Raw genomic sequence first — 26,193 nt, 5'->3', positions numbered from 1 at the left:
GTTAGAGAAAAGCTGGGGGATGGGTCGGAAGAGAAAGCCCCCCCCCCCCGCCCCCGCAGACTGCTGGCATCGCTGTTGAACCAGTGTCGGGGGGATGCTGGCCCTGCCCTTGCTCTGTCAGAAGCTGGTTAAACATCCTCCCTCCGGGTTTACAGGATAACTCGGGGAATCTCTCCACGAGTCTGAGTCTTCCTTTCCCATCCTGTCCACGACGCCCGGTTTAACCTTAGTCACGTAGCCCTTGGGATGCTTTTCGGGAGAGAGAGGCGGGGTGGTGAGCGCGAGGTCATGCAGGAGTGGCATCTCGGGCTCCGACACACGTCCCGGTGGCCAGGGGGCGCCAGGCCCTGGGAGTGGGGGCACGGGGAGGGGAGCCCGAGGCAGCCCCCCTCAACCCCCCTTGGCTTGACTGTCCCCTGCTCCCTGAGCAGCTCTTAGACTTGAAGCTGACCGTCGACGGGCTGGAGAAGGAGCGCGACTTCTACTTCAGCAAACTTCGTGACATCGAGCTCATCTGCCAGGAACACGAGAGCGAGAACAGCCCCGTCATCTCAGGCATCATCGGCATCCTCTATGCCACAGAGGTGACGCGGGAGGGAGGCCCCTGGGGGCATCCCCTGGGCAGATGGGGGGCCCCGGGCTTTCCTCGGCCCCAGGACTCAGTGTTCCCTCTCCCATGCTGCCCTCCAGGAAGGATTTGCACCCCCGGAGGACGATGAGATTGAGGAACCCCAACAGGAAGACCAGGACGAGTACTGAGGGCAGCCCAGCCCTGCCGACCGCCGGCTTCCTGGGGCTCCCCCGCCCCCCCCACACACACATTATATTCCTTTCCTTACAGCTGGTCGGCCGGGTGCTTTGTCAGCCAGCAGGGCCGGGGGGCCTGGGGGGCCAGGGACGGGGGGAGCAGGCCGAGGCCCCATCCTCCTGGGACACAGGCCCCGGGCTGGGGGCTGGCGGGACCCCTGCCCTCTCCACACACCCCTATTTATTTCCGTTGTCTCCATGCTGTGTCCCGTTCCACCCCCCCCCCCCCCGCCCCGCCCTGCCAGCCACCTGCCCCTCCTGACAGCCAGCAGCCAACTCTAGGACAGTCGTTGGTATATTTTTACGTACGGACCTCCCTTGCACTTTACCTGTTCTTTCCCCAGGGCCGACCCCCGGGGCCCGCCCGGCACGAGGGCATGGCAGCAGGACTCAACCGCTCTTATTTATTTTGTCCTCCGACTTCCCCATAGTTAAGGGAAAGGCTGATGTCAGGAGAGGGGCAGGGCCCCGAAGAGGGGGTGCCTGAGGCCCCGGGGCGGGGGGGGGGGTCCCGGAGGGAGGGGGAGCGCGTGAGGGTGGAGAATGACCTCCTGGCACCAGGCTCACCCCTCTTGGTCCCTGACCCCCTCCGCACCCCAGCCCTGCCCCAGGCCAGAGCCACCCCCTTCCTGTGACTCGGTTCATACCACACAGCCTCCACCGGACCCTCCTGTCTGTCTGCTCCCATTCCCCGCCTCCCCACACACACACCCCAAGCCCCCCCGCCCCAGCCTGCATATGTGTTCACTTTTATTTAAATAAACTTGTGTGGTAAAAGTCCAGGTCCTGTCTCCCTGGGCCGAGCCGCAGCCTCAGTGCCTCCTTTCTCATCTGAGCCCCAAGCAGGTCCCTCAGCAGAGGTCCTGCCCACGGAACACCACCACACACACACACGGCCACCTGCATCCCAGGGGAGCCGGCAGTCGGCAGGATTCTGGGCTGGCCACGGCCACAGAACCCCCCACGGGGCTGGGCCTCAGCATCCTGTTCTGATCGTGTCCTGCCTCCCAGCACCTACCCAGGACCCTCAGCCTGTCTGCGGGGGGTCCAGGTCAGGGTGCTGACTAGTGCACAGGCTGCCAGGGGTGAATGGGGCAGGGAGCAAGGAGCCTCCCGTGACAGAGCCGGGGTCTCCCGTGGGTACGATGATGTCCCAGCTGCCATGCCCAGGGCTTCCCTCTCTTGAACACTCTCTCCTGGGAACGGGCATCAAGAGCCTCTCCCCTGCCCTCGCTGCCCAGCCTCCCTGCCGGGTGCCTCGGCTGAGGGCCCTGCAGGAGGGCGCCACATGAAGGTGGCACCAAGCCCGTCCCATTGACTGTGGCAGCCCACCGGACTGGTCCCGTGGCCAACCCCAACAGACATGTCCAGACCAGACCCCCGTGGACTCTGCCGCTCCAGACAGAATGTTCTACGCCACGCGTCCTCTCGTCTCATTACTCACTAGCTTTGTGGCTCTTCTGGACTCGCACTCCCCCACACGGGTACCTCAGCCCCTTTTTTTTTTCACATATTTTTTTCCTTCTGGGGGCCCTAGGGCTTACTCCTGGCCCTGCACTCAGAGATCACTCCCTGATTGGGCGGCCTTATGTGGGGGCGGGGGTGGAACCCGGGGTGACCATGGGCAGGGCAAGTGCCTCGATAGCTGTACTGTCACTCCAGCCACCCTCGGGGTCTTTTCTATCTTCTCCCACAACTCCCATGCCTGCTTCCACGCGTCTTTCTAGTTCGATTCCTTCTCTTGCCTGATCTTAGGCACCAAAGGGCGCCAGTTTCCACGTGGCCCGTCTTCAGGCCCAGTGTCCCCCTGCTAGTGGTGAGTGGCGGAAGGACTGGGGCCTCTCCCCAGAGATGGTGTCCTGAGTCCCAGGAGCTGGAACACATTTGTCTGCCTGACAAAGGAGGAGACTGAGTCGCAGAGGGGCTCAGAAGACACGCAGGCTCTGCGCGCAGGCAGCCCCACATCCCAGAATCCCCTGAACACTGAGCTCCAAGTAGCTCCTGAGCACTGAGCTTGGAGCAGCTCCTGCGCACCACCAGGTGTGGCCCAAATAAACACAAACGCAGGGAGGAGGGCAGCCTGGGTCATGCAGGTGGGTCTAGTGCGGAGAAGGAGCCATAAAGGGGGACGTGGTCAGAGAGAGCAGGATCAGGGGAACGGAATGTGGAGAACAACCTTCTGCTATTTCGGTCTTTGGGGATGGAAAGAGGCCACAAGCCAAAGAGTGTGGGTGACTCTGAGGAAGGGCTAAGATGAAGTTCAGTGGTCCAGCCCATGATTCGCCTGTCAGAAGCTCCTGCATTCCATGCCAGGCACCTCCACCCCCAATTCAGGAGGGAGCCTGGGTCACACCCAGTGGTGTTCAGGGGCTACTCCTGGATCTGTACTCAGGGGTCCCTCCTGGTAGTCGTTGGGGGACCGTATATGGTGTCAGGACTCAAACTGGTCAGCTGCAGGCAAAGTTTATCTCGTTGGTCCCCCACCCCCAAAATTACCCAAAAGGTCAAGGAAATTCCACAGAGCTTCGAGAGCACTGTGGCCCGGCACTCGATTTCAGTCCAGAAAACCCATTCTCAGGTCTTCACCTTCAGAATATAAATTGGTGTATGTGTTGTTTCCCCCTCTCGGAGAGCCCGGCAAGCTACCGAGAGTATCTCGCCCGAACGGCAGAGCCTGGCAAGCTCCCCGTGATGTATTCCATATGCCAAACACAGTAACAACAAGTCTCATGATAGAGAACATTACCGGGCCCGCTCAAGCAAATCGATGAACAACGGGAGGACCGTGACCGTGACCGTCATGTGTTGTTTTATGCCACTGAGCTCACGGCATAGCAGCCACAATCGAAAATTCATTCCAGGATCAAACTACTTCATTCCTCCCTCATGTTAGACATCCGCCTGTCCTTGATCACTTGGGTTTTTCTGGGTTTTACTTTGTTTGGGGGCCACACCTGTCTGTGCTCTGGGCTTACTCCTGCCTCTGCTCGGCGATCACTCCGGGTGGCAGTGTGGGGACCTAATGTGGGTCAGTCACATACAAGCCCTTGGCTGATATACTGTTTCCTCGGCCCTTAGCACTTTCATCCGTCCCTTCATGCCCTGCCTAAACCTTCCTCATCTCCTGCCTCTTGCAGTAGTTCTCACCATCTTCCCTTTGAATATCTGTGATGCTGAGTGTGACTCTCCGTGTACATGTCTGTCTCCCATGCAGGCTCGGGGCTTCTCGTGCCACTGAGGTGTGTATGCCACCTCTACCCAGTCCAGTGCCCAGTTCCTGGCTAGAGAGGGGCTGGGCAAATGCTGCGGGATAAGGAAGCAAATGACTGTAACAGCTAGATGCCAAGCTGCTGCAGATGGCGTGCTAGACTCTCCCTGGGAAAGGGGAAGGCGAGCCCACCCTGTCTGCAGCTCCACCACGGAGCAGTCCCCATGTTTGCCTGTGGGGAGCCCCCCATTCTGTTTCTCTGCTCAAATGAGGGTTTTCTCTGTAGCCGTACCTGTGACACATAGCAGAGAGGGGACACTGCTGCCATCTGAGAAATGAATTGGTAGTGATCCAGCACTGTTCCTGGTAAAAAGCACTTCCAACTCGACTCGAAGCCGCCAGTGGCAGTCAATCCCGGGAAGGCCTGGAGGGCTGGAGGGCAGGTGTTGGCAGTCCCCTGCCACCTCCTGCCTTTCCTGTCCCCAATTCATCTCTCAGGGGGCCCATTTAACGTTCTGAATAGGGGGATCGTGCTGGTTTTCCACCGGCTTCCCAGATCCTGAGGTCTTGTGGACAAGGACTGAATTTGGCCAGACCAGACCTCGGGCATAAGGATTCAGATCCTTGTTTGACCTCATCAGCTCCTAAATCCCATTAAGCACCACACCTATGAACAACTAATTCCAGTTTCCCAGACTCGCTCTGCCACGTTCCACCCCCAGACCACTTTGCTCCAGTTAGGAAGTTCATGCAACCAGCCTCTTCCCTCCGCTGTCCCCATTCAACTGACGAACCACCTGTTCCCAAGAAGCTGCCTCCAATGACTTCTGGAAGCCTTCCTTGATCTCCATCCTGTGGAACTCCTCACTTCCCACCGTTTCATCCATTTCATTCATTTGGATTTTGGACTCTCCGTTCTCACTACTTGGCCTGTCTTGTACCTCAGTATGGCAGGTAGAAGTCTCACCCTGAGTGGTGGCTATCTAGGACATGGTGCGTTTCCTTCACTGTCGTTAAGCCCTTTCATTTCACTTGCCCCCTGCAGTGATGCTTCAGGTTTCTGGGCCTGGTGTGACTCCACAAGGCTAGGGAAGGCCCTCAGTGGGGTGACTAATTTGCACTGTCACTATTGAGCAGGCTCAAGCCTGGGCCTCTAAAGTGCTGCCCCCCTGCTATTGGGACTCAGGGCTGACTCTTGTCTTAGCTCCCTTTCTGGTCTCCTTTCTTGGAAGGGGCACCCCAGCCCTGGTGGCCCCCGGCTTTCAGTACCCCCCACTACCCAGCCTCTCTCCCTCAGACTCCACTGTCTCCCAGGCTCTTGGACCAGAGGCTTTTTTAGCCCTTCCAACCTTCTGTCACAAGCATCAGAAAAAATAGCACTTTCCAGGAAGGGAGGAAACAGTCCATCCTCAAATGTGGAGATAACCAGAACTCTCCCTTTTATCCTTGTGTGTGTGTGTGTGTGTGTGTGTGTGTGTAAGAGAGAGAGAGAGAGAGAGAGAGAGAGAGAGAGAGAGAGAGAGAGAGAGAGAGAGAGAGAGAGAGAGAGAGAGAAGCAAGATACTGTTCTTTCTGTTTCGTTTGGTTTTTGTGCCACACTCGACCATGCTCGGGGCTCACGCCTGGAATTACACCGTGCAGGGTCTCACCCCGGGCGGCTGCGTGCAAGGCAGGGGCCCTACCCGCTCTACTCTCTCGGGCCCAAGATAGTGTCGACTGAACGAAACATACTTAGAAAGACGTGAAGAGGAGAGAAGGAAAGAAGGGATACGTGGTTGGAAGGAGAACACAAGCTCGCAAGGGCGGCCGATGAGCGAGCTTCGTTTCATCCTTCGAGCCCTACGAGAAAGGCTCGGAAAGAAAACAAACAAACCAGAAAGAAAAAAAAAACAGTTCAAGGGCCACCAAGTCGCCCCCACCGTGGCCCGCGCGCGCACGGTGGGCTGCTGGACCTCCCCACCCGGGGCCCGGGGCCGGCGGGAGCTGCGCGCCCAGCGGCCAGGGCGAAGGACTACAAGTCCCAGGCTGCCTTGCGGCTGACGTCACGCGCGCGACGGCCGGCGCGGAGACGTGGCAGCGCGCGGCGCGGCGGCCCGGGAGCGGGAGCGGGAGCGGGGGCGGCGCGGCCGGGGGTCGAGCCATGGCGGCCAAGGCGGCGGGCGGGGGGCGCTGGGAGGTGGTGAAGAAGGGCCGGAGGCCGGGGCCCGGCGGCGGCCGTCGCGGAGGCGGCGGGGACCGCCGCGCCCTCGGGGAGGCCAACGGCGTGTGGAAGTACGACCTGACCCGTGAGTAGCCGCCGGGGGCCGCCGGGCGCCAGCACCCCGCCCCCACCCCCGCCGCCGCGGGGGGAAACTGAGGCCGGGGGAGGCGGAGCCCCGCCCAGGGCTCGTGGCCGCCCGGGGGTCCTGGATGCGGCTCTTGGCAGCCCCGCTTCCCCCGTCGCCCCCCACCCGGACCCCCGCCGCTGGCCCCGGCCCCGGCCCCGCACCCGGCCCGGCCGCGCCTCCCTGCAGGGCCCGAGGACGGGGCACCGCCTCCTGGACGCGGGGCCGGCCCCCCTCCTTGAGAAACCCGCCCGTGGGGTGCGGGGGTGGGCCGGGGGAGAAGAGACCCACCCCGGGCTCCCCAACCTGTTGCGCCCCGCCCCGGAGCCCTGGAGAAAGCCCGGCTGCTGGTTGAGGGTAGAGCCGTCACGTGGGCGGCCAGAGGACGTGGAGGAACCCTCGGGTCCGCCCCCCCCCCTCCGGCCTCACCCCCACCCAAGGGTGCTTGTCACTCGCCGGGCCCACGGAGCACCGCACCTGTTGCCCCCCCGGCCTGGCGCTGATCTGATACGAAACGCCTCTGCCTCTGCGGGGAGGTGTGGCCGCGCCAAGGCCCTGGGGTGGATTCTCGACCGGTCCGGTGATCCACACCCCCCAGCACGGCTTGCCAAGGAAGCCAGAGGGCGGGCGCCCTGCCCTGCTTTGGGGGGGGTTAGCCAGAAGGAAGGGGCCGGGCGAAGAGTTCGGTGACCCGGGGCGGGGGCAGGCCAGCCGCGCTCAGGGACACCCCCTCTCTCCGCGGCTTATTGCCCAGCGCCCATCCAGACCTCGAGCACCCTCTATGAGCAAGGCTTCGAGAAACTCATGAAGCGGCAGAACAAGGAGCAGGTCCCCCCGCCTGCCGTGGAGCCCAAGAAGATGGGGAACAAGCCAGCCAAGAAGGCGGCCCCCGTGGCCAAGCCAGCGGCCCAGCAGCAGGGCCGTTTCCGCAGCCTGGAGGAGGCCCTGAAGGCCGTGAGTTCAGTGGGGTTGGGGGGAGGGGGAGGGAGGCTCCAGGGTCAGCCGAGGGACCTTTGGAATCTTTTGGTTTACTTTTTGTTTGTGGGGACCCCACTGGCTGTGCTCAGGCGTTACTCCTGCCTCTGCACTCAGGAATCACTCCTGACGGTGCTCCGGGGGCCCTATGGGGTGCCAAGGATCAGCCCTGGGGCCCGCTGTGCTGTTGCTCCGGCTCCAGGACCCCTGGAATTTGGGGACCCTCTTGGTGGAGGGAAGGTGTGCGGGAAGGGACGGACTCCCCTCCCCGTCTCCAGTGCAGAAAGGAAATAGGTGGTTTAGAAGGAGCTGCGGGGTCGTGAGAGGGAAGCGTGGGGCCCGAGAACACCAGGGAGGAGGGAGGGAGACAGATGTCCTGGGTTCCTTGGCCTGTGGAAGAAATCCTTCCTCTCCCCCCTTGCCCTCTGCCTTTGCCCTTGGAGCTAGGCAGGGCCTCGAGTTTGGGGCTTCCCGGGGGCTGCCCCCTCTCCTGAGAGCCGGCACGGGCGGCAGCATCGCGGCGTTCCGTTGCCTGTGCCCTCTGTCCATGGGCCCCCTGCTCCCCCACCTCTGTCCTGCCCCCCTCCACTCGCGACTCACCCCAGGGGCCTGTGTCCCTGGCAGCTGGACATGGCCGCCCTGCAGAAGGAGCTGGACCAGAGCCAGCGCGTGTTCTCCGGGAACCCGTCCGTGTGGCTCAAGGACCTGGCCAGCTACCTCAACTACAAGCTGCAGGTGCCGCCGAGCGAGCCCACCCTGAGCCAGTACTCGCACGGTGAGTGCTCCGGGCTGCTCCAGGACCCTCGACCGCCCTGGCGTGGGGCTGGGGCCATAGCACAGCGGGGAGAGCGTTGGCCTTGCACGCGGCTGACCCGGGTTCGATCCCCAGCATCCCATAGGGTCCCCTGAGCACCGCCAGGGGTGATTCCTGAGCGCAGAGCCAGGAGTAAGCCCTGTGCATCGCCAGGTGTGACCCAAAAACCCCAAAAAAAGGTTCCACGCCTCCCGGGGGGTGGGGGGACGCCAGCGCAGGGCCGTCGCTCACGCGGGGGCCCCCTCCCAGATTACCCCTACAGCCTGGTGAGCCGGGAGCTGCGGGCTGTCATCCGGGGGCTGCTGAGCAGGGCCGCGGGCTCTCTGGAGCTCTTCTTCGACCACTGCCTCTTCACCATGCTGCAGGAGCTGGACAAGACGCCAGGTGAGGGGCGGGGGTGGGCCGTTCTGTCCCAGGGCGGGGGGCTTTGCTCCGCGTGCCCACCTTACCCAGTGGCCGGCGGGTCACGTTCTTTCCAGCAGAGTCACGTGCTCCCCCAGCCACCCACTCCCGGAAGGGAGGAGGCGGTTCAGACTCGCTGAGCCGGCACTGGGGCTTGCGACCGCCGGCAGGGCGCTTTCCAGCTGGGGGGCCCCCCGAGTGGAGCCGGGGGGTCTGAGCACACGGGTCTCTCCAGGGGAGTCGCTGCATGGCTACCGCATCTGTATCCAGGCCGTGCTGCAGGACAAACCCAAGATCGTGACAGCCAACCTGGGCAAGGTGAGCGTGGGGAGGTGCTGGGGTTCCCCCCCCCGAGGCAAGGCAGAGCCCCCCAGGAGGGACCACGCTGCCTGGCCCGGGGGTGCTCCCACCGCCCTCCCCACCCCAGCCACCCTCTCGCCTCCCGTGTCCCCAGTTCCTGGAGCTGCTGAGTTCCCACCAGAGCCGACCAGCCAAGTGTCTGACCATCATGTGGGCCGTGGGGCAGGCCGGATTTACCAGCCTCCCTGAGGGCCTGAGAGGTGAGGGGGACACGGGGGGACTCGGGGCCTGGAGGCGCTCCCGAGCCTGGGCCCCGGGCTGAGGCGTCTCGGGGGCCTGTCTCCGCAGTGTGGCTGGGCGTCATGCTGCCCGTGCTGGGCATCAAGTCCCTGTCCCCCTTCGCCATCGCCTACCTGGATCGGCTGCTTCTGTGAGTGATGGGGCGGGGGGGACATTGGGGTGAGCTCTCCGCTTCAGACTGGGGGCGGGGGGTGGCAGTGCTGTTCCTCAATGCTGATCTGAGGGGGGTTGCGGCTGGGCCGGTGGTCTACAGCAGACCTGTCCCCCTTCACCCTAGGATGCACCCTAACCTCACCAAGGGCTTTGGCATGATTGGCCCCAAGGACTTGTTTCCTCTCCTGGACTTCGCCTACATGCCCAACAACTCGCTGACGCCCAGGTAGGGCTTGCCTGGGGCACAGCCGTGGTGAAGACACCCACGGGGGCAGGCAAGGCCTGTCCTGCCCCTTCTCCAGCCGCCTTGAGGTCACCTGTGCCTCTGGGCGTGCTGGAGGCAGACGTCGGGGCCAGGGCCGAGGGCGGCTCCCTCCTGGGCAGGCCTGGGCGCCTGAGCTGGCCTCTCCACCAGCCTGCAGGAGCAGCTGTGCCAGCTGTACCCGCGACTGAAGGTGCTGGCGTTCGGGGCGAAGCCGGAAGCCACCCTGCACACCTACTTCCCCTCCTTCCTGTCCCGAGCCACCCCCAGCTGCCCCGCCGAGATGAAGAGAGAGGTGAGGATGCCGCCTTCCGGTCTGGCCCTCCCCTCGGGAGTGGCCGCCCTCTCGGCGCTCCCCTCCACGACGCCCCATCATGCTCCCTCCTGCCCCCGAGCAGCTCGTGGGCAGTCTGACCGAGTGCCTGACGGTGGACCCCCACAGCACCAGCGTCTGGAGGCAGCTCTACGCCAAGCACCTGTCACAGTCCAGGCAGGTGGGGGGGGCGCCCCGGCCCACAGCGGGACCCCTTGGACCAGGCTCCCAGGCTGTCTCCGGGTGGAGCAGGAGGCGAACACCTGTCGCTGTTCCAGCCCCCGCCTGTCTGGCTGGGTGGGGGGTTTCTGGGAGCAGCCCCTCGGGGTGGGCCTGGGCCAGTGCTGATGGGCAGGGCTCGTCTCCCCACAGCGTGCTGCTGGAGCACCTGCTCGCGTCCTGGGAGCAGATCCCCAAGAAGGTGAGCGGCCGCGGGGCGGGGTGAGGCGGGGCGCACGTCGCAGGGTAGGCACTTGGTGCGTTGGGCAGAGAGAGCGAGGCCGGGAGGAGGCTCCGGGGTCCGTCTGCTCGGGGTCCCCCGCCGGACCTCAGCGCAGGCTTTCCGACCCCGCAGACGCGGAAGTCTCTGCAGGAGACGGTGCAGGCCTTCAAGCTCACCAACCAGGAGCTGCTCAGGAAGGGCGGCGGGAACCCCGACGTGGGCCCCTGTGAGGCGGCCTGCAAGGTGAGGCCCGCGGCTCTCCTGCCTCACCCGGCCCCGGGGAGCAGCCCCCCCCTCTGACGGCCGCCCCCACCCGCGCCGCCCCCAGGGGCTGCTGCAGCAGGCGCGGGGCCTCCGGCTGCCCTGGACCCGGCTTCTCTTGCTGGCACTCGTCTTCGTCCTGGGTTTCCTGTGCCACGACTTCCACTCGCACAGCTCCTTCCAGGGTAAGTGGGGCCCGGGCTGCGGCTGCGGGCGCCCACCGGGGGCTGCCGAACCCAGGCCCCTTTCGCGCGCACAGGGAGGTCCCCATTGGATAACCCACGGCCGGGAGCGGAGAGCAGGCGCCGCTGTCGCGGACTCCGAGCCCCGCTCTGTGCCGAGCCCTGCCCCTGCCGCCCCTCCACAGCCTCCCTCTCCGGCCGCCTCCTGCACTCCTCCGGTGTCCTGCCTGCCGGCCAGTGGGCCTGTGCACAGCTCTACGCCTCCACCCTGCATGGCTACAGGTACCGTGCCGGGAGGGGCAGCGGCGTTCCTGCCTCCACCTGACCGGGGGGCCTGAGACGCTGAGGAAACCCCCTCCCTCTTCGTCTCTTGCCTACAGCTGGATGGAGAAAACACTTCCGGCCTGGGGCTCCCGGCTGCTGACCACGGCCAGGCCCAGCTTGCAGCTGGCCTGGGACCACGCCAGTGCCGCCATCAGCCTCCTCTGGGCGCACTGTGCTGCCTCCCTGGGCTGGCTGGGCGACAGCCTCGGCAGCCTCTTGCAGCAGGTGAGCTAGGAGCAGCGGGCCAGGCCGGGGCGGGGGCAGTTCCCCAGCCTCCGGTCACGACCCCCCCCCCCCTTCTGTCCACTGCAGGCGCAGCTGCCCGCCGTCCTGGCGCGGCTCACCCAGTGCCTGCGGGAGCTGCTGCTGCTGCTGCACGAGCATGTGCTGCTGCCCTGCTGGCAGCTGCTGCTGGCCGCGCTGGCCCGTGCACAGGAGCACTGCCACGAGGCGTGCAGGTGAGACCCGCCGCCGAGCTCGCACCCTTGGCCCCTGGACGCGTGGGGAGGCAGGTGGCGAGCCTGGGCCGGCCGGGGGCCTGAACGGCTGTCCTCCCCCTTGTCCTTTCCTCCAGGGGCGAGGTGACCTGGGCCTGCTTGAGGACGCAGCTCAGCGAGGCAGTGCTCTGGGCCTGGCTCCGCCTGCAGGACATCACCGTGACTCTCTTGGACTGGGCACTGGCCTCGATGTCCCAGCAGTGACGCCTGCCCGTTGACTCCACTCCAGAGCAGACCCAGAGTTGAGTGGCCGAGGGGGTGGCAGTCAGCCCGGGGGTCTCTCACTTGGTGCCTGAGTCGTGTCTCCTCAGCAGATGGCCGGTGGTCTCTGGCCCAGCCCTCGCCTCTGTGGTCAAGGTCCAGCCCAGGCCTCGCCTTCTGCCCACAGAACCACTGGATACTTCGCTGGCCCTGTGGCATCTGTCTCCCAGCCTCTGTCACCCGCCCTTTCCCTCTCGTGTCCCCTACTGTCAGCTTTCCGTCTGCAAAAGCCCCAGATGTCACAAAGGGGCCCCTTGGGCAAGTGGGCCTTGATGCTCTTCAGCTGACAGTCCTGCTGCGAAGACATTGGTCACCCCCAAAGGATCCAAGTGGACCCCAGAGTGGGCAGCAGCTTCCTGGTGTTGCTGCCCATGGACGTGGAGAGTTGGTGGAGAGGGCCCCTGCACTGGCCCTGCTTCCGCTGTCCACCCCGCCAGTGCTGTCCCCCTTCGGAACAACAGTGCAGATGGTGTGCGCCACCGGTTCAGGGACCTCCCGGCATTGCAGGGCACAGCTGCAGCCGTGAAGATGAAATAAAGGACGCCTGGTTTCTAGCAGCTTGTCCGCGTCTGTTTCCTGCCTGTGGGCTAGGACCGCTCATTTCTGGACAGTTCTGCGGGGACAGGCCAGTAAGGGAGTTCTAGCAAGGAGCCCCATGCATCTCGAGGGTGCGCTGCTCCGGTCCCGAGCCGCCCCTGCTCCTCTGTTCATGTTGTCTGGGTCAGGGCCATGATTCATGTACCAAGATTTGTTTTGTCAGTGTGGCAGTTGTCTTGAGAAAGTCGGCAAGGGGCCGGGGAGCTGTCAGGAGAGGACACACACATGGCGCAGGCAGGGCCCCGAGTTTGGCCCCAGCACCACATGGCTTCCTGGACACTGCCAGTGTCACCCTGGGGAGCGGCGAGCTGGAGGAAGCTCGGAGTGCTGAAGTCCACACCTGAGCTCAGCCCCCTGCGCCACCAGGAGGAACCCCCACACATGGCCAGTCTGACCCCCGCACCCCCAGCTGGAGGTGTGGCCCCGTGTTGCAGGGGACACTGAATATGGTCACCGGCACTGAGGAAGACAGGTGCGTGTGCTTGGCATGTGGTGGGGCCCTGGGTTCAGTCTCCGGCACCGTTGTTCAAGCATCTTGGCGTGCTTGCCGCCAGAAGCATTATCTCCATATTCATTTCGTTTTTGACAAGTACATGGATCCTTGAGTCCTCAAATTTGTTTCTTAGAGTTTTTGGGAATACAAGTGGAACATGGCTCCAGTGCTCCAGGCTGGCTTCTGTCCCCCGCAGGAGAACTGGCAAGTGTGATGCTGGTCTGTATCCATCTCCAGGGGGCAGATGCCTGCCCGGGGCTGCAGATTCCTACTTGCTTCCTCCTCAGTGCGGAAATACTCCGTCTCGATGAGGCACCCGGCAGCCAACATCATCCTCTCTGCCAAAGTCGGCCTGCAGGGGGCCAGGGCCTAGCCGTGGTAGGCAGGCCTGTCTGGGGACCCCAAGACTTCCATGTCCGCTCTTACCTGTCAGAATTAACAGGATCAATCTTTGCATCAGGAATCTAGTAACTTGGGGCCAGAGCAGTAGGACAGTGGGCAGGGCACGTTCCAGTTTCAGTCCCCGGCATCACATACGGTCCCCTGAGCACAGAGCCAGGAGTCAGACCTGAGCACCGCCAGGTGTGGCCCCAAAACAGATAAAAGGAATTTAATGACTTTCCTGGATTTGAGGCAAATCGAAGAAGGTGTTTGATGGGAGCCCAGTTGGCAAGGGCACAGGACAAGAAAAAGGACGATGCTCCGACCATGTCTGACTCCAGCTCCCTGCTGGGGGCACAGTGCTCAGCCTGCAGTGGCCACCCCACCCCTTCCTCTGTCCGGGTTCTGACTCCCCACTGTGGTCACCTTATTCCTTTGAGTTTTCTTTCTGTTTTTCGGGGGGTGGGTTGTTCTGTTTGGGGGTCACACCTAGTGGCGCTCAGGTCACTCCTGGCAGGCTGTTTCTAACACTGCCCTCAGCTGCCAGCAACAGGTTAGCAGGGGTTCCCACCTTGCACCAGGGTACTGGCCTCTCACTTAGCCTTTTTTTTTTTTTGTCCTGGTTTTTGGGCAACACCAGGCCGTGCTCAGGGTTGACACCTGGTTCTGTGTTCAGGGATCACTCCTGGTAGGACTTGGGGGACCCTGTTGGGTGCCGAGGATCAAACCCGGGTCTGCCATTTGCAAGACAAGTGCCCTACCTGCAGTAGTGTCAAAATTGTCTGATACCAGGATGATAGAGGAAAAGCCCACCACTGTACCAGCCACCCCATGAAAACTAATCCAGACATCCAGGTGACTCGGTTTTGCTGAATCAGAAGGCCAGGCTGGGCCAGCACGTAGAACCCAGGTGCTGACAGCACACAGCGGGCGGTCTTGCCCCTTCCGAAGGGAACCAACATCCCAGCCACATATGGACAGCCGGGCCCGCACCGCTGGAGCTCCCCGGAGAGTGAGCAAGAGGCTGCACCCCTTTCCTGCCTGGAAATGCAGCTCTCTGGGTCTGCCCACATTCCCCCCCTCGCCTCCGCCCCCCCCCCCCCCCCCCGTCCTCAGCTTAGCTGCACCCAGTCTGCAGCCTCAGCTTGTGACACTTGTCGTGCCAGGCACGGAAGGGGGTTGAGCCCACATCCAGGGCCTTGCTGGTCCCCAGGTGCCACCACGCACAGATTTGAGTATTTCCCCTAGACACGGGTCCGCTGGTCCTGGTCCGTTCCAGAGTGACCCAGTTAAGAGCACTTGTGAACAGCACAGAAACCACACGGTTGTGTGACCCCTGAGCGTCTTAGTATGTCTGTCTCCTAAAGGAGCTTGGCTCTATCTAGGTCAGACTCCAAAAGTGGGTGATCTCAGGGGCGTGTACTTATGTGTGGGCATGGGGGGGGCAGTAGTAGTCTCGGGTACAACGGGGCAGGGGGCACTTGGTATATGTTCACTTAATCACTTAATCACTTAACTTCCCGTTAGTCGTCGATTTGCTCGAGCGGGCGCCAGTAACGTCTCCATTTGTCCCTGTCGCGTGCTAGTGTAGCCCAATGGCATCTGTTCGCTCCGGGAACATGAAGGGCCTCAAACCGATTGTTCATGATCTTGACGAAGAAGTCTGACCATCTGGTAGGTGGGCGGCCACGCGGTCTCTTGACATCCCATGGAATCCAATCAGTAACAGCTCTAGTCCAACGGTCGTCTCATTACGTGACCAGCCCATCTGATTTTCGACACCTTGGCAAATGAGACAGCGTCCCTGATCCTTGATCGTCGACGGATGTCAGAACTCCGGATTCGTTCTCTCATTTGAGTGAAACGTGATATTCCAAGCATAGCTCTTTCTATTCTTCTTTGGGAGACCTGAATGGCGTTCTCATCTTGTTTGCGTAGGGCCCAGGTCTCTGAGGCATATGTTAATGCAGGAAGAACAGTGGAATCAAAGAGATGTGCCCGGAGCCGGAGGTTCTTCGTCCTCTTAGCTATTTCTTCGACGTTCTTGAAGGCGTTCCAAGCCGCTCTCTTCCTCCTGCGCAGCTCGGGTGCCAGGTCATTTGTCATGTTGACCTCTCGACCTAGGTACACATAGCTGTTGCATTCGGAGATGGTCGTTCCATTGAGAGCGAATGGGGCGTCAGGAACAAGGCTGTTTCTCATAAACATTGTCTTCGTAAGATTCAGCTGTAGTCCTACCTTTCCACACTCACGGTCAAAGTCGGCCAGCATTTGTGCCGCTTGGCTGATGTTTGGTGTTATTAAAACAATGTCATCAGCATAGCGGAGGTGGTGTAGTTGCCGACCATCTATCTTCACTCCCATTCCTTCCCATTCCAGTCGTCGCATGATGTTCTCGAGGGTGGCACTGAACAGTTTCGGTGAAATGGTATCACCCTACCGCACCCCTCTCTTGATATCAACGATCACTTCTTTGTAGAATGGTGAGATCCTGGTAGTGAATCCGCAATACAGCTCACAGAGGATCCTGATGTATTGGGCTTGAATGCCCTGATTGGCTAGGGCTTCAATGACCGCTTCCGTCTCAACAGAATCAAAGGCCTTCTTTAAATCAATGAACGTTAAACAGAGCGGCATCTTGAACTCCTGAGAAACCTCAATGAGCTTGGTTATCGTGTGGATATGGTCGATGGTGCTGAATCCTTTGCGGAACGGGGCTTGCTCGCATGGTTGTCCTTCATCTAGTGTTCTGCCAATCCTATTCAGGATGACTCAAGTGAACAACTTGTAGATGACAGACAAAAGGCAGATAGGGCGATAGTTGCCAATGTCATGGATGTCTCCCTTCTTGAACAGTAGTACGGTCCTGCTGGTTTTCCATTGGGACGGAACCTTGCATTCAGACAGGTAGCGAGTGAAGAGCCGAGCCAGTGTATTGATGAGTACTGACGGCAGGTTCTTCAGGTGTTCAGGTCTGACCTTGTCTGGGCCGGGTGCTGTTTGTTTCTTTACCGACGAAATGGCGTGTCGGATTTCGGAAGGGAGAACGTTGGGAACGACATACCCATCCTGTGGAATTTGGTATGTCGGCAAGTGGACATGGCTATCGAAGAGATTTGAGTAGAAGTCATGGATAATCTTCTCCATTGCCGTTCTGGAGGATGTGATGGATCCATCAGGACGTCGGAGGGCAGTCATCTTGGTCTTATAGTTGGCGAAGGACAGGCGGGCGTTACGAATACTTTTCCCGGCTTCTGCCGCATCTACCAGTACTTCTGCTTTTCTCTCTTTGAGGTCTTCCTTGATCGCATCTCTGCACTGCTTTGCGAGCTCGGACACTACTTCCACTACCCAGCTGTCACCACACTTCAGGACACTTTCTGGACTCGCGCGGCCGCTTGCGGCCGCGCAACACATCATAAGACACTAAATACCCATCTTCTGGAATTGTCGTACCATATTTGATAGGGTTCAAATATGGTAACACCTACAAGGGTGATTAGAGGTCACCCCAAAAGCCTCTATCCCTCTCGGAAAGACTGGCAAGCTACCAAGAGTATTCCGCCCGCATGGAAGAGCCTGGCAAGCTATCCGCTGTGTATTCGATATGCCAAAACCAGTAACTACAACTGATCTCATTCACCTGACCCTGAAGGCTTCACCGACATGGCAGCACTGAGAAGGATGAGAAAGGAGAAGCCGACAAAATCTCAAGGCCAACCTAGGCTGCCACAACGAAGGAAGACAAAAATGATCGTCTGTACTTTCAATGCACGTACGCTAGCATCAGATGCATCCATCGAGGACCTGATGGTACAAGCGCGAATGATCAAGTACGACATCATTGGTCTGACCGAGACAAGAAGGCACGAATCTCACCATGCTGTTTTCGACACTGGAGAAGAATTGTTCCTCGGAACATGCGATAAAAGAGGCGTTGGAGGCGTCGGTGTCCTTGTCAACACAAACTTAGCCAAGAGCATTGATTCATTCGAATGCCTAACAACCCGAATCGGACGTTTACATTTGAATAGATGTGGCTCACTGCCTGCAGTTTCTATCTTCGTTGTCTACGCACCAACATCTCATTATGATGAAAGAGAAATCGAGAAGTTCTACATGGAGCTAGAGAAGTTCTATAAAGAAGACCACACCTTCTACAAGATCATTGTGGGTGATTTTAATGCCAAGATAGGACCGAGAAGATCAGCTGAAGAACTTCACATCGGGACCCATGGCCTAGAATGGAACGAACAGGGTGAGAGACTGTCTGAGTTCATCATGTCGACCAAAACCATTCATGGTAACTCACAGTTCCAGAAGGCAGAATCTAAACGATGGACATGGGAGTCTCCCGGTGGACGATTCCACAACGAAATAGACCACATCATATTCAATCGACGGTTTTGCCTGACTGATGTCACTGTTGTCCCAAAATTTCGAACGGGATCGGGCCACCGTCTCCTTCGTGCAAAATTCTACTTCACAGAGCGGGGAGAAAGGGCTGCAAAGTTCAAAAAGAGAACTCCCAGAATGACCACCAACTGGGAACTCTTTGGTACTATTGCGGCAACATGGGAAGATGCCATTGTTGACAACATTGACGAGGAATACGATCGACTGGTTCAGCACCTCCATGAATGTGCGAGGAACGCCAAGAGAGAGATAGCCACAAAAAATCGCCTATCTTCAAAAACTCTTGAGCTAATTCGCCAGCGTGGTTTGGCGCATGCCTCAGGCAACCGCAAGCTAACGTCCGAGCTCGCAAAGCAGTGCAGAGATGCGATCAAGGTATATGTTCACTTTTTTTTTTTTTTGCTTTTTGGGTCACACCCAGCAATGCTCAGGGGTTACTCCTGGCTCTGCACTCAGGAATTACTCCTGGCAGTGCTCGGTGGACCGTATGGGATGCTGGGGATCGAACCCGGGTCAGCCGCATGCAAGGCAAATGCCCTACCTGCTGTGCTATCATTCCAGCCCCTATATGTTCACTTTTTAAAGGGTAGATCTCCAGGGTTTGTTTAAGCTTGGAAGACAAAGGCCCTCACATCTTCCATTATCCATTTGTACTGGGCAATTCCATTGCAGGGGAGGTGGCAAGTGCTGATGGACTGCTCTGCCTACCAATAAAAACGAGAATTGAACGTGGCTTGCTGTTACTTTTACCATATTAGCATAGCAATTACTAGCTAATAGGCTTTGTTTTAAGAGCAGTTTTAGACTCACAAACATCAAGCTAAGGACAGGAGAGGAGAGAGTATGAGGGTTAAAGCCTTTCCTGTGACCAACACAGTTCAATGCGCAGCACTGCATTTGGTCTCCGAACAGAGACAGGAATGGCCTCTGAGCACTGCTCTGGGTCATTTGAGCACTGCTCAAACTCCCCCCCCCCCCCACACACACACAAACTAAAAACCCCTATCCCTCCCTTATTCAGACAACCCTCCTCATTAGCATCAGTGACTGACACCAAACCCACAGTTTAGACAGTCACTCTTGGTGGGACCCTTGCCATGGGTGTTGGCAAGTGCAGCGTGACATGGAATCACACCTACAGTTTCCTGCCCTCCAAGTCCCCATGTTTACACTCAGATACCATGGCTCCTCTGATCCTGGGTCCTGCCGTCGTATTCCCGTAGTAACACTAGAATGTCCCCGATTTGGGGTAATACGGCAGGTGGTCTTTCAGAGGCGACTTCCTCCACTTGGTGATGTGCATTCGGGCTTCCTCCCTGTCTCCTTAGAGCTCGATGGGCCATTTTTTCTAGCATTAAATAATATTCCATTGTCTGACTGTACCACTGTACATTCACTTATTTAAAAACCATCTTGGATGATTCCAAATTTTGGCAATTGTGACTACAACTGCTATGAATAACTATGTGGTTTTCTGTGTAAACTTATTTTTGATTCAGTTTTGGTAAATACTGAGCAGTATGTTTAGCTTTCTTTCTTTCTTTCTTTCTTTCTTTCTTTCTTTCTTTCTTTTTGTTTTGGGTCATACCTGGCAATGCTCAGGGATTATGGGCTCTTTAATTAGGAATTACTCCTAGCTAGAAGGAATGAAACCATTTTCAGATTTTCATATAGCATAGTCCTCTATAGTTTTCTTTTCTAAAATGTGGTACTTCTTTTTTGCTTTTGGGCCACACCTGTCATTGCTCAGGGCTTGCTCCTGGCTCTGTACTCAGGGACCATCTGGGGTGCTGGGGATCAACCAGAGTTGGTCACATGCAAGGTAAATAAATGCTCTTTGTACTGTCACTTCAGCCCTAAAATGTGGCACTTTTATCTGACTTTGTTGTCAGAGTAATTGACCTCAGTAATGAGTTAGAAAGTGTCCTTCCTTTCTCGTATGTTTATTTATCAATTTAAGTTAAATGATTATTGTTGCTCTTGCTTTAAATGCTTGGTTTAGGGTTGGGAGAGATAGCACGGGGATTAAGGCACTTGCCCTAAATGTGACCAACCCTAGTTTAATCCCTGGCACTACATATGGCCTCCTAAGCACCACTGGGAGCACACGCCAGGCTGTTTTCACTCAGGGTGCCCCAGAGTGGGGCGGGTGAGAGCCCTCCCCATCCCAAGGAACCCAGCCCTGGCAACCAACCTCCACTACCCAACCACTGTCACGCTCCAGGCCTCTTTCTGGACCAACACATTCTAAAACACTTTCTACCCATTTTCCATAATTACCACACCATATCTGATGGGGTGCAGACAGTAGGCAACAAATGATAGAAAAATATAAATAGATGCCCCTCGGAGAGCCCGGCAAGCTACTGAGAGTATCCCACCCACACGGGCAGAGCCTGGCAAGCTACCCATGGCGTTTTTGATATTCCAAAACCTGTAATGGATACAGGTCTCATTCCCCTGACACTAAAAAATCCCCAATCATTGGGAAAAGACGAGTAAGAAGAGGCTGCTAAAATCTCAGGACTGGGAGGAATAGAGACGTTACTGGCGCCTGCTCAAGTAAATCGAGGAACAATGGGATGACAGTGATACAGTGATACAGTGATGTGTATATATGTGTGTGTGTGTGTGTGTGCATATATATATTTAAAAGGAAGTGTTTTCTTCGATTCAACATAGTACTAGAAGTATACTTGCCATATATACTTCTGGAGAGGGAAGCGGCCCCCTCCTCCATTCACCCTTGCACTTACACACCCCCCGCCACTGCCCAGGGGAACTTCTTTCTTAATCCCCAATTGGGCAAGAAAGTTAGGCAAGAAAAAGTTATCAAGGGCATCCAGATATGAAAGGAAGAAGTCAAACTCTCACTATTTGTGGATGGCATGATACTGTATTTGGAATATAAAAACTCTCTGAGAGAGGTCCTAGAAACAATAGATTTGTATAGGGAAGTGGCAGCCTACAAAATTAAAACGCAAAAGTTCATGGCTTTCCTATATGGAAATAATGAAAGAGAATAGATACTAAACAATGTTATTCACTATTGTGCCTCAGAAAAATGAAGTACCTCGGACACAGCTTAACTAAAGAGGTGAAGGACCTGCCCAAAGAAAACTACAAAATATTTCTTCAAGAAATGAAAGAGGACACAAGAAAATGGAAACACATCCCCTGCTCATGAATTGGAAGCATTAATATTAAAATGGCAATACTCCCCAAAGCATTGTACAGATTGAGTGCAGTCCCTGTAAGAATACCGACAATATTTTTCCAAGAAATAGGTCGAATACTCCTAAAATTCACATGCAACAATACACACCATCAATAGCTAAAGCAGCCCTTAGAAAAAAGAAGATGGGAGACGTCACTTTCCTCAACTTCAATCTGTACTACAAAGCAATAGTAATTAAATTAGCATGGTACTAAGGTACTAAAATAAAGACAGACCCTCAGATCAATGGAATAGAGTTGAATATCCTGAGAGACCCTCAAGTATATGATCAATTTTCTTTTTTTTTTTTTTGCTTTTTGGGTCACACCCAGTAACGCACAGGAGGGGTTCCTCCTGGCTCTGCACTCAGGAATTACTCCTGGCAGTGCTCGGGGGGCCATATGGGATGCTGGGACTCGAACCCAGGTCAGCCATGTGCGAGGCAAACGCCCTACCCACTGATATGATCAATTTTCAGTAAAAACAAATATGAAAAGCAAGAAAAGTCTCTTCAACAAACACATCACTTGATCACTTGACTTCCTATTAATCATCGATTTGCTCGAGCGGGCGCCAGTAACATCTCCATTTGTCCCTGTCGCTTGGTAGTGCAGCCCAGTGGCGTCTGTTTGTTCTAGGAACACAAAGAGCCTCAAACCGATCGTTCAGGGTCTTGACAAAGAAGTCTGACCATCTGGTAGATGGGGGCCAAGAGGTCTTTTGATGTCCTGTGGAATCCAGTCGGTAACGGCTCTAGTCCAGCAGTCGTCTCCAAATCTCATTACATGTCCAGCCCATCTGATTTTCGACACCTTGGCAAACAAGACAGCGTCCCTGATTCTTGACTGTCGAAGGAGGTCGGAACTCCGGATTCTTTCTCTCATTTGAGTGAAACGTGATACTCCAAGCATAGCTCTTTCCATTCCTCTTTGGGAGACCCGAATAGCATTCTTATCCTGTTTTCACAGGGCCCAGGTCTCTGAGGCGTATGTTAATGCAGGAAGAACAGTGGAATCGAAGAGATGTGCCCGGAGCTGGAGGTTCTTCGAGCTCTTAGCTATTTCTTCGACACTCTTGAAGGCGATCCAAGCCACTCTCTTCCTCCTGCACAACTCAGGTGCCAGATCATTCGTCATGTTGACTTCTCGACCTAGGTACACTTAACTGCTGCATTTGGAGATGTCCATTCCATTGAGAGCAAATGGAGTGTCAGGAACTAGTATGTTTCTCATGAACATTGTCTTTGTGAGATTCAACTGCAGTCCAACCTTTCCACACTTACAGTCAAAGTCAGCCAGCATTCGTTGAACTTGGCTGATGTTTGGTGTTATTAGAACGATGTCATCAGTGAAGCGGAGGTGGTGTCGTTGCTGATCATCTATCTTCACTCCCATTCCTTCCCATTCCAGTCATTGCATGATGTTCTCTAGGGTGGCACTGAAGAGTTTCAGTGAAATTGTATCGCCTTGCTAAACCCCTCTCTTTATGTCAATGAAGTAAAGTGCTCACGGAGGATCCTGATGTACTGAGTTTGAACGCCCTGTTTGGCTAGGACTTCGATGACTGCTTCAGTCTCCACAGAATCAAAGACCTTCTTTAAATCGATGAACGTTAGACAGAGCGGTATCTTGAACACTCTTGAAACCTCAATAAGCTTGATCACCATGTGGATATGGTTGATTGTGCTGAATCCTGGCTTGCTCGCATGGTTGTCCTTCATCTAGTGTTCTACCAACCCTATTCAGGATGACTCGAGTGAATAACTTGTAGACGACGGACAACAGGCAGTTGTCCAACTATTGGGCGATAGTTGCCAATGTCTCCCTTCTTGTACAACAGAATGGTCCTGCTGGTTTTCCATTGGGACAGAACCCTGCATTCAGAAAGGTAGTGTGTGAAGAGCTGAGCCAGTGTATTGATGAGTACTGGCAGCAGATTCTTCAGGTGTTCGGGTCTGACCTTGTCTGGGCCGGATGCTGTTTGCTTCTTTACCGATGAAATGGCGTGTCGGATTTCATAAGGGAGACTGCTGGGAACGACAAATCCATCCTGCGGAATTTGTTATGTGGACAGGTGGACGTGGCTATCGAAGAAATCCAGGTAGAGGTCGTGCATAACCTTTTCCATTGCCCTTCTGGAAGATGTGGCCACAAAAAGATGCCTGTCTTTGGAAACTCTCGAGCTCATTCGCCAACGTGGTTTGGCGCAAACCTAAGGCAATCACAGGCTAACGTCCGAGCTCGCAAAGCTGTGCAGAGAAATGATAAAGGAAGACCTCAACGAGAGAAGAGCAACAGTGTTGGCTGATGCAGCAGAAACCAGGAAAAGTATTCGCAATGCCCGCCTGTCCTTCGCCAACTACAAGACCAAGATGACTGCCCTCCGATGTCCTGATGAATCTATCACATCTTCCAGAAGGGCAATGAAGAAGATTATCCACGACTTCTACTCAACAAAGATTTTAAATATAATAAATACACAGTGGATGCAATGATAAAAATTGATACAATTTTGTTGAGAAGTAATGTGGGGCCATTTCTCAAAAAGGCTTCAAAGTCAGTATTTGCTAAGCAATTCCAGTCCTGAAAATATATAGCTATTTTTTTAAGTAAAAAAAATTAAGGGCTGGAGTGATAGTACAGCAGGTAGGGTACATACCTTGCACCCAACCGACCTGTGTGGCTAGGGTGTTAGTACAGAGGGTTGGGCATTTTTCCTGCAAACAGCTGACCTGGGTTCTATTCCTGGTATCCTATACAGTCCCCTGAGCCTGCCAGGAGTCACCCCTAAGTGCAAAGTCAAGAGTAGGCCCTGAGCACTGTCAGGTGTGGTGTAAAAACCAATAAAATAAAGCGTATATAATAGTATTTATGAATAACATTTAAAGTAAAGTAAAGGCCCTCCCATTGATCATCGATTTGCTCGAGTGGGCCCAGTAACGTCTCCATTGGAGACTTTGTTGTTACTGTGTTTGGCATATCGAATACGTCATGGGGAGCTTGCCAGGCTCTGCCGTGCGGGCGAGATACTCTCGGTAGCTTGCCGGGCTCTCCGAGAGGGGTGGAGTAATCGAACTCGGGTCGCCATGTTGGCTGCGTGCAAGGCAAACGCCCTACCGCTGTGCTATCGCTCTAGCCCTGAATAATATTTACAATGCTTTATTGTTTTGGGGGGCTCAGGGGGCCATACATGGTGGTGGGGATCAAGCTCAAGTCCAAAGCAAGTGCTCTACCTGCAGTACCATTGCTTTGGCCCCGTTATAAACATTTGTTTATAATGAAAATTGGGAAACTGTCTCAACAAGGATATAAACATTTCAAAAAATGGTAAAAAAACAAGCTAGAAATAACTATTCAAACAGTGATTTCAAATAATCATTAATGATATAAGGAAAATAGCTACAATGAATGGAGCTCAATTTATTTAAGTTCTGTTTTGTTTTGTTTGGGGGCCATACCCCATGGTGCTCAGGGGTTAAATCCTGGCTCTGCATTAAGGAATTACTCCTGGCAATGCTCAGGGAACCATATGGGATGCTGGGAATCGAATCCTCGTGGATCATGTGCAAGACAAGCACCATTGATCTGCATCTATATATATTTGTTTATAATTTTTTTGTAGGAGTGCTGCTATTTATTCAGCCACTGATTAGCTGATTGAATTGTGCATGAACTCCACCTTACTTTTTTTTTCCATTTTTTATAATTTTATTTATTGAATCACCGTGAGAGCAGTTACAAAGCTTTTGGGTCTAAGTCTCAGTCATACAATGAAACATCCGTACCTTCACCAGTGCCCATTCTCCACCACCAAAAATCCCAGTATACCCCCATCCCACACCCTCCCCCTGCCTGTGGGGCAGATGATTTCCACATTACTCTCTCTCTACTTTGATCACATTCACTATTTCGACACCAGACCCACCATTATTTAAGATTTTACCCCAACACTCAGATCTGCTGAAAAGGCAACAATAGACAATTTGTGTTCTATTGCTGGTTATGAATAACATATGATGTCGTGTGGCTGCAGTAGGGCCATGTGGTATTGCAGTTCTGAAATTTTAACACTTAAATCTGGAGGGATTTCTGCCAAAAGCCACTGGGTTTAGAGATCTGCTCCTGAGTCTCTGGGATCATGGCCGTTGAGCAGCTTGATGAGGAGCCAAAGAGGCCATTCGTGGGCGATGACTTGGGGTCTCATTGGGGTGGGGAAGACAGGCCCGGCTCTACCCCCCCCCCATCCCGTGAGACCCAACAAGTTTCGTCACTGCGGGCCCAAGCCTGACTGTCCAATGGCCTCTGGAGGATGACAGCCACCAAGTCGCCAAGAGGGAGCAGGCGGAGGGACAGCACCCATTCCCCCCTGGGGTGGCCCGGTGACAGTAACCTACTGCGGGGTCCGGACACATTTCTGACAAAAGCTGCTGGGCTTCGAGATTTGTTTCTGAGTCTCTGGGATCAAGGCCGTTGAGCAGCTTGATGAGGAGCCAGAGAGGCCGTTTGTGGGCGATGACTTGGGGTCTCGTTAGGGTGGGGAGGACAGGCCCGGCTCCACCTACCCCCCATCCCGTGAGACCCAACAAGTTTCATCACTGCGGGCCCAAGCCTGACTGTCCAGTGGCCTCTGGAGGATGACAGCCACCAAGTCGCCAAGAGGGAGCAGGCGGAGGGACAACACCCTTTCCTCCCTGGGGTGGCCAGGCGACAGTAACGTACTGTGGAGTCCAGATGCATTTCTGCCAAACGCCACTGGGTTTTGAGATTTGTTTCTGAGTCTCTGGGATCATGGCCGTTAAGCAGCTTGATCAGGAGCCAGAGAGGCCATTCGTGGGCGATGACTTGGGGTCTCGTTGGGGTGGGGAGGACAAGCCCGGCTCCACCCTCATCCCGTGAGGCCCTGTGTGTCTCGTCACTGGGGGCCCAAATGTGACTATCCAGTGGCCTCAGACGGATGGCGGCCACTGGGCCGCCAGGGGGAGTAGGCCAAGGCACAAAACCTATTCCCACCTGGGTTGGCCCAGCACCGGTAGCCTACTGCAGAGACCAGACGCATTTCTACCTAAAGCCACTGGGTTCTGAGATTCGTTTCTGAGTCTCTGGGATCATGTCCATTAAGCAGTTCAATCAGGAACCAAAGAGGCCTTGCCTCCAATTATATAGCTGAGCCGGAGGTGGTTTGTGGGTGTGTTTCCCACATACCTAACTTTTGGCCATTTACTTTCTTGGTAAACTTTGCCCCAAGTTTTTGGGGTCTGGCCAAAG

At 56.2% G+C, this 26,193-nt stretch overlaps 3 protein-coding genes across 4 annotated transcripts in view; 2 read left to right on the top strand and 1 right to left on the bottom strand.

Moving 5' to 3' along the window:
* The window catches only part of MAPRE3 (microtubule associated protein RP/EB family member 3), a 50,467-nt gene extending 49,443 nt beyond the window's left edge, over positions 1–1,024 (top strand). The window contains exons 6-7 of one of the 2 annotated variants that reach the window (XM_056126120.1): positions 432–584; positions 691–1,024. In XM_056126120.1, the coding sequence (XP_055982095.1) occupies positions 432–584; positions 691–759 (222 nt within the window). In that variant the 3' untranslated portion in view covers positions 760–1,024. The remainder of the gene's footprint in view (positions 1–431; positions 585–690) is intronic. The other variant, XM_056126112.1, reaches the window with a different exon arrangement.
* PREB (prolactin regulatory element binding) overlaps positions 1–26,193 on the bottom strand; it is a 247,032-nt gene that overhangs the window by 146,914 nt on the left and 73,925 nt on the right. The window lies entirely within an intron of this gene.
* On the top strand, positions 6,090–12,337 carry TMEM214 (transmembrane protein 214). Its single transcript, XM_056126032.1, has 17 exons — positions 6,090–6,300; positions 7,094–7,293; positions 7,939–8,089; positions 8,378–8,512; positions 8,766–8,848; positions 8,985–9,090; positions 9,179–9,260; positions 9,408–9,509; positions 9,699–9,840; positions 9,944–10,035; positions 10,231–10,279; positions 10,433–10,543; positions 10,629–10,746; positions 10,929–11,025; positions 11,124–11,292; positions 11,380–11,525; positions 11,642–12,337. Exons 1-17 carry the CDS (start codon positions 6,156–6,158, stop codon positions 11,766–11,768), a joined length of 2,055 nt encoding a protein of 684 aa, XP_055982007.1. The 5' UTR covers positions 6,090–6,155; the 3' UTR covers positions 11,769–12,337.

Source organism: Sorex fumeus, unplaced genomic scaffold (assembly GCF_029834395.1).
Source record: "Sorex fumeus unplaced genomic scaffold, SorFum_2.1 ptg000006l, whole genome shotgun sequence".
Lineage (NCBI taxonomy): Eukaryota > Metazoa > Chordata > Mammalia > Eulipotyphla > Soricidae > Sorex > Sorex fumeus.
The sequence above is the reverse complement of the archived record's forward strand: the minus strand, read 5'-3'. Positions and strand labels throughout refer to the sequence as shown.